Genomic DNA, 7,713 nt, shown 5'->3' with positions numbered 1-7,713 from the left:
ATACACTTTCATTCTGTTGATAAGTTCTAGCATCCAATATCCTAGTGAGGAGACTGTTTGTGTATTGGGGCTCCATTGAATTTGAGCTCCAAACCATACAGCTCTCATCCATGGACATAATAACATGGGCCATCCTGTTCTTGGACCGAGTCACTCTGGGTAACATTTAGAGCTTTTGCCTCAGATCACATATGATCTGGCTAAGAGACATTTCTTTTTTATATTATCGATGAAATATGAGAACAGGTGATGTTTTCTATATAGCTCGTCTCTTCACATATCTTACTCTTTCTATTGATTCTTACTTTCATTGTGCATAATACGCAGAATTTCTAATGGTGGTTGCATGCTCCAATTTAAATGAAGGTTCCCTAATTCTGCTTCTCTGGCCACTTTATGTGCAAGAAGATTTCCTTCTCTGGGAGTCCAAGTTATGCCCCTACCAGGTAATTGTTCCAATAACAACTGAATGTCCTGAATAATTGCCCATGCTTCACCACTTGGACTCTTGGATTTAATTGCTTGTATGATTTTTAGATTATCTGATTCAATGAGAACTTTTTCCATGAACAAATTATTTGCAATGATTAGAGCTTGTCTGATTGCTAAAGCTTCTGCTACTGTGACTGAGTTTGCTTGAATTAATCCTGTGAAACCTAATAAAATCTTTCCTTTATTATCTCTATACACCACTGCTATAGCTCCTTTGCCTGTATTCTTTTTGAAAGAAGCATCCACATTTGCTTTGATCCAATCCGCAGGGGTGGCCTCCAACGAACCTCTCTCGTTCCTTTTTGAACCTGTCTTTCTTTTAAATTTATCTTCTTTTTCGCTATTCTCCAAAACAGATTTTCCATTAGTTTAGCCCTCTTTATAGTCCAGCAAGAATTAATTTCTTGCTGCTGGTACACTTTCTGATTTCTAGTCTTCCATATCTCCCACACCAGAAATCCTATTTTACTAATTCTTTTATTTTCCTCCTCCCCCCTACTAATTTGATTTTTTGTATGATAGTCATAAACCAGTCTCCAAACTCAGTAACTGTTTCTGTTGTTGGAATACACTGACAATCAGCTCCGAACCATGCAGCCCTTGTCCACTCACATAGCAATAACGCATGCTCTGTTGTCTCCACCTCTTTAGTACAAATCTGGCATATAGGACTCCCAGCAATTCTCTTCTTGAACAAATTTAAATTTACCGGCACGATATCATGGGCTGCCTTCCACAAAAATGATTTGATTTTAGAGGGAACTTCCATTTTCCAAATTTCTTTCCATAACTCCCTCCTAGCATCACTTGTGGATGGGCTCCCATGATCTCGAGATTGAAATTCTCCTTTTGCTGCGAAATAACCTGTCTTTATGGTATATATACCATCATCTCTTGCAGGCCAGTATAAATCATCCTCCTTATTCACAAAACTAATTGGGGTTCTAATAATAGCATCACAAATTTTTGGCGAAAACATGCTTCTGATTTTTCTCTCATTCCAACCCCTTCCCTCTTCAATGAGCTCTTCAACTTTCTGATTATCTTGTCTACCATTCCCCAGCACCTTATCTACTTCAGCTATCCAATTATCCCTCCATATATTAATTTTTGACCCATTTCCAACACTCCACTTTCCTTTCATCCTTAGCAATTCTCGTCCATGCAGAATGCTTTTCCATATCCACGAAGAATTCTTCCCAACCTGTGCCTCCCAGAAATTGCCCTTTGGGTAATAGACAGCTTGTAGAATTTTTACCCAAATTGCATCAGGATTCTTCAAAGCTCTCCATGCTTGTTTTGCAAGATGCGCTATATTCTGCATTTCTAAGTCATTGAAGCCCAATTCCCCTTCGATCTTGCTCTTTGTTATTATATTCCAATTCTTCCAATGAATACCTCTATCCTTTCCGGATGTCGCCCACCAAAATCGCGCTACTCTTGAATTGATTCTCTTGCAAAACTGCTTGGGAAATTTTATCACATTCATAGCGTAAGCTGGTATGGCTTGCACAACTGCTTTAATCAGAATTTCCTTGCCAGCTTGGTTCAGTAACCTCTCTTTCCATCCTTCAAGCTTGTTCAAAATTCTCTCTTCTATCCACGACAAAGCCCGATTTAAAGATCTTCCCCAAATTGCAGGTAGTCCTAAATATTTTCCTGGGGATTCCCACGATGACATATTTAGTATCTCTTCAATGCATACTCTTATTTGCATTGAGACTTGATGTCCAAAGGTAATACCAGATTTATCTAAATTTATTCTTTGCCCCGAGGCCTCTGTATATTCATTAAGGACTGTTATTATCTGATAAGCCTCTTCTTCTTTTGCTTTGGCAAAAATAATGCAATCATCTGCAAATAAAAGATGCGTAATTGTTGGGGCTGTTGGGGCAATTCTTAGGCCTGAAATTCTATCTTCTTTTTGTGCTTCCTCCATTAATATAGTAAACACTTCCACTGCAAGAATAAAAAGATAGGGCGAAAGCGGATCTCCTTGTCGTAATCCTCTTTGTGGTTTCACTTTCCTTGACAAGTCCCCATTGATTTTGAACTGGTAGTTGGCACTTTTAACACACTCCATCACTAATCTTACCCACCGTTCATGAAATCCGAAAGCTGTGATGACCCGTTCCAAGAAGTCCCACTCCACTCTATCATATGCTTTGTTCATATCTAATTTAACCGCCATATCTTGAGATCCATTTCTACCTTTTTTGTTGAGGCTATGATATATTTCCTGCACAATGACTAAATTATCTTGAATGAGACGCCCTCCCACGAATGCACTCTGTATTGGTGATATTATTTTCTCCATTATTCCCTTAAGTCTTAACACTATGACCCTTGCCAATATTTTGTAAATAAAATTACAACAACTAATGGGTCTTAGTTGGTTAAGACTTTCGGGGTTCTTGATTTTGGGTATTAATACAACTGTAGTTTCCCTAATACACTCCGGTATGTATCCATTTTTGAAGAAACTTCTCACTGCTTCACACACTTCCTTGCTAATGACATCCCAGTACTTATGATAAAACAATCCATTCAAACCATCAGGCCCGGGTGCTTTGAGACTTCCCATACTGAATGCTGCTTTTTTAACTTCTTCATCTGAAACTTCCATCAACAGCTCGTTATTCATCTCTTCTGTAACCCTCTTAGGGATTTTTCTAATGGTGCTATCAAAATTCTGTCTTCTTGTTGAAGTGAACAAATTCGTGAAATGATTAACAATATGTTCCATTATTTCTTCCTTGCTATTCAACCATTGTCCTGAGGCATCCTTCAATTTTTGAATTCTATTTCTATCTCTTCTCTGAATGGTGGTTGCATGGAAGAAAGAGGTGTTTTTGTCCCCTAGCCTTAGCCATTTTACCCTTGCTCTTTGTCCCCAATACTTCTCCTCTTAGCTCAACAAATTAACCAATTTCTCCTTTATATTCTGCATCTGCTCTTGTTTTTCTTCTGAAAAATCAGAGGCTTGTAATTTTTTAAGTTCCTCCTTCAAATAATGAATCTCTTTGTCTGCCCGTTTGAAGGTAGTTTTACTCCATTTTCTTAACTCATCCTTACAACTCTTGATTTTATTAGTTAATCTCCCCCATTCGCAGCCATTAGGTTCTCGTTTACTCCAGCCCCTTCTCACTACATTCTCACAATCTTCATGGTCTGCCCAAAAAGCTTCGAACTTAAAACTCCTTCTAACATTATGCATAGGGTTCAAATCTAAAATTAGAGGACTATGATCTGAACTAATAGCAGGCATTGACGAAAGATAGGCATGTGGATACATCATCCTCCACTCCCAGTTGCCCAAAGCCCTATCTATTCTTTCCCTTGTCACAAATCCATTTCTTGGATTGCTAAACCATGTGAACCCTCCTCCTTTCAATTCCAAATCTATGAGAGCATTTGAATCTACAAAATTTCTGAAGTCTCTGACCTGATTTTGCGGCTTCGGATGCAGTCCCACCTTCTCCTCTTGACTCAAAATGTCGTTAAAGTCTCCTATGAAGAGCTGAGGTTCACCTTCACTTCTGCAACTGACCGTGATCTCCCTCCATTGCTCTTGTCTTTTTTTAAAATTAGGATTACCATATACAAAATTGCATAACCACATATTTCCTTCTTTATCCACAATTCGAGCTTTAATATAGTTATCACACCAAAAATAAATATCAACCTTATATATTGCATTCCAAAACAAACATAGACCGCCGGACAGACTCCAGGGTTCTACACAAAAGACATTTTCAAAATGAAGTCTCTTCTTAATTCTACTTACAGTCTTTTCTTTTGCTCTTGTTTCAATTAAAAGATTATTGTCGGCTTAATCTGTTTACATAGACTATGTAGTTCCGAAACTGTCGCAGGAGCCGCTAACCCGCGACAGTTCCAACTTATGATGCTCATTGAATTATTCTAAGAGGAATTCTTAGTTAATTAGAATTGCATCTAAACAAGGAACTTCTTTCAAAGCTAATGCAATGATTGCGATCAAAGAATCTGGAGCAATTTTTCTTTGCTCCCCAACTTGTGTTGTGGTGAATCTACCCTACCCGCGGGTTGAGATTTTTATATAAACTCAACTATATCCTACCGGCAGGTTGAGAATATCCCAACCCTAACCCTACCCGCTCTTAACCCGCGGGTTAAAAAAATATATAACATTATTATATAACTTGATGATAATTTAAAATAGAACTGATTTTTATGTAAAAAAAAAAATTAAATTATCAATTAATGATTTTCTTTTAGTAGTTAAGGATCTTTTGCATTTAGTGAGAGGTCTTTGATTCAACTTCCACTTAAAACATATTTTTATTATAAGTATATAACATAAGCATATATAGAGTGCGGGTTGGTCGGGTAGGGTTAAGACTTAACCCGCACCCTACCCGACCCGCACGAGAACCCTACCCGCACCCTACCCTACCCGCTGCGGATCGGGTTGGCAACCCTACCCGATCGGGTGGGGTCGGATTGGGTACCTGCGGATAGGGTACATATTACCACCCCTAGGTGAATCTGATTCTAGCTGGAATATTATTACGAGAATAAGTATGGCAAGTATTGGCAACTTGATAGACACGATGTAATAGTAAGATCCTAAGATGTGTTCCTTGCTCTGTTCTGTTCATATCCATCAAAAATCAAGATATAAATACGGTGACATGTCTATTATCTGTTAAATAAGACGTAATTTTGTATTATGATGCTTAAATTTTACTTATTGGATTCAAAAACTAAAACAAATGTCTCACTTTATTATCGCACTACTTTTAGGTAAATTAGACAAAAATTCTATAGACATCAAAGAAATTTCTTTTTCGAAAAGACATTAAAAAGATATTAGTTAATATTAACTAACTAAAAATTAGTTCGATATATTTTTTGATTAACGAATATAACTGTCCAGAACATAAAACGGAGTTATACCGGTATGCTAATGGCAATCCTCAATTGGTTTCAATCCCATTGAAAAAATGGACCAATATCGGTGAAAAAGTGACATTATTATGTTTTACATAACTACTAACCATCTATCATTAACAACTAAAGCTACTTTGTTGTTAATATGATTAACAATAATAAACTCTCCGTTGTGAGCATTGTTCGATATTACGTTTTTTCTTTTACATTCTTTTTAACAAAAAAAAGTTTTAGAACACCAATCAAGAAGATTAAAATAGTGATTGCTTCAGTTTCTTCGATCCAACACCTAACTCAACCACACATTTTTTATTTTGATGGACTGGATGAGGTAACACGTCCTTGACAAATTGCATTTGGTTAATGCTAAACTAAAAATTGAAACTAATCATTATTCTATCATTTCTCTTTCTTCGTACGTTACTTATATCTAATTCCTTTATTATTTCTTCCAAAAGTACCAAGAAATTTTCAAAAACATAAATGAACAATTATTGCAATAACGAGAGAGAGAATGAAAAAATGCCTCAAATGATATTCAACTATACACTACCGCATAGGACTGTCACACGAAATGCAAATAGTTAAGGCATATGATAATTGATAAGACTATTACACGAAATTTAAAATGGGTTTTATAATCTAACACCTGAAATATTTTAATAGGATCTAAATGTGACATTGGAGCATCCACCGAGAAGAGAACAAAGTGAGGAATCAGCAAAACCTTAAAGTTGCTGCCAGCTCCTTCTCATCAGCACAATTGTATCCCAGCGAATAAGCTCTTGCTGTTTAAAGATTACAGAGAAGCAACATAATGAGATGGATGTGCAAGATTTGATTTGATCCGAAAAATGAACAAAGAACAGAAGCCAGAGACAGGGAGAGATGAGTTTACCAAAACGGCCCGACCCCATAAATGGTTCTGCCTCATCAGTTGCACCACCTTGCTGCTGTTCCTGAAGTTTCGAAAGAACAGAAAGCGTTACGAGGACAAGCTATACTGTGTACATGGTTATGTATCAGTATTATAATAGATGCTATTGATAATTAATTTTATGCTATATTAAGTAGACTTTGACCTACAGTATCCGGCTCCATCTCGGACGGTGACAGAAATCTATCGAAACAGTGCCCTGATATTGTACAGACCAAAAGCTCATTGGTGGGATCCATGATTACTTCTCTACAAGTCTCATCACAAACTAGAAAAAGAAAAAGAAACATTGAATTGTTAGATTTAGTCTAAACTAAAGGATTTAAACTTATGCAATGTAAAAATACACTGTAGCATTGTCCATAAAACAGGTTTCATACCATGAACTTGCCCGGTCTTCTCACAAATAAATACATCTCCGATTTCATAGTAAGAGCATGTTTCCCCAGAACAAGCATGATCAGTTACCACTGCATCGCTGAGTCCCTTGCTGCTTTTCCATGATGACACTTGATCAGCTAATGTTTTGTCAAGGATTATTCTGTCGTCCTTCACCTTCACATGTTAAACGAATACAATTAGGGGAGGTCATAAACAGTTAAGAGGCACATCTTTTATGGAGGCAAGAAGCATTCACATCAAAACACATTATAGTATTAAGTATTAACAACAAAATCACTTTGCAGCCTAGCATTTGCATAATGTTATGAAATCCCAAATCCCTGTTAAGTTTTATATACACACAGAGCAAAATCAAACGGGCATTACAATATAAAGTTCAGCTTTCCCCTTCATCAAATAGCTTGGACAGCAGGGGAGCACGAACAACGGTACAAGGACCATAACTATTTATCTCCCTAAGATCATTCTCAATATATCAGTAGATATTTCCACATTAATGGAGGCTCCCATTACCTGCGAAGGATGAGGGGCTTGACTCCGCTTAGCTGCTTGCATTTGAATGTAATACTCCTTAAACTCATTTTGGCAGTTTCTGACAAGTTCAACCATATCCTCTTCATCACGCAGCACAATGATAAGACAAATGAAAAGATCCACAAACATGCATGCACAAACAAAATGTATGAATAACTCAACTCAAGCTTCTATGAGAGAAATGATGAAATATGATTATTATAAATACATAAAAAACAAATGTTGAAAGAATAGATATCAAACAAAATGGGCAAAATAAGCAATTACCTGAATATATAACTTTTTCCATGGACATTCCCTTAACTTTCTTGTAGGGGGAAGAAGACCCCATTGCATACAGTACCTGAATAATTTTTATCATGACAATGGACATAAACATGATTCATGAAAACCTAATATCACAAATCATATGA

The 7,713-nt window shown here is 36.8% G+C and overlaps 1 protein-coding gene across 1 annotated transcript; it reads right to left on the bottom strand.

Annotated features, from left to right (window-relative positions):
* Positions 1-5,942: 5,942 nt before the first annotated feature.
* LOC107642558 (F-box protein SKIP31-like) lies at positions 5,943-7,643 on the bottom strand. Its single transcript, XM_088486273.1, has 6 exons — positions 7,569-7,643; positions 7,280-7,391; positions 6,745-6,919; positions 6,514-6,632; positions 6,326-6,386; positions 5,943-6,215 (listed from the first exon to the last, which is right to left on the bottom strand). Exons 1-6 carry the CDS (start codon positions 7,634-7,636, stop codon positions 6,145-6,147), a joined length of 606 nt encoding a protein of 201 aa, XP_088342399.1. The 5' UTR covers positions 7,637-7,643; the 3' UTR covers positions 5,943-6,144.
* Positions 7,644-7,713: the final 70 nt, after the last annotated feature.

The sequence above is a fragment of the Arachis ipaensis genome, chromosome B5 (genome assembly GCF_059453495.1).
Source record: "Arachis ipaensis isolate K30076 ecotype BB chromosome B5, ASM5945349v1, whole genome shotgun sequence".
NCBI classification, from domain to species: Eukaryota; Viridiplantae; Streptophyta; class Magnoliopsida; order Fabales; family Fabaceae; genus Arachis; species Arachis ipaensis.
The sequence above is the reverse complement of the archived record's forward strand: the minus strand, read 5'-3'. Positions and strand labels throughout refer to the sequence as shown.

What these genes read in the sequence shown, in the direction of transcription:
- LOC107642558 (XM_088486273.1), bottom strand. Translation starts at nt 7,636, where the DNA reads ATGCAATGGGGTCTTCTTCCCCCTACAAGAAAGTTAAGGGAATGTCCA. An exon ending in AAGCCCCTCATCCTTCGCAG is followed by an intron (nt 6,920 to 7,279) that starts GTAATGGGAGCC and finishes TAACATGTGAAG; the next exon opens with GTGAAGGACGACAGAATAAT. An exon ending in TATGGGGTCGGGCCGTTTTG is followed by an intron (nt 6,216 to 6,325) that starts GTAAACTCATCT and finishes ATCTTTAAACAG; the next exon opens with CAAGAGCTTATTCGCTGGGA.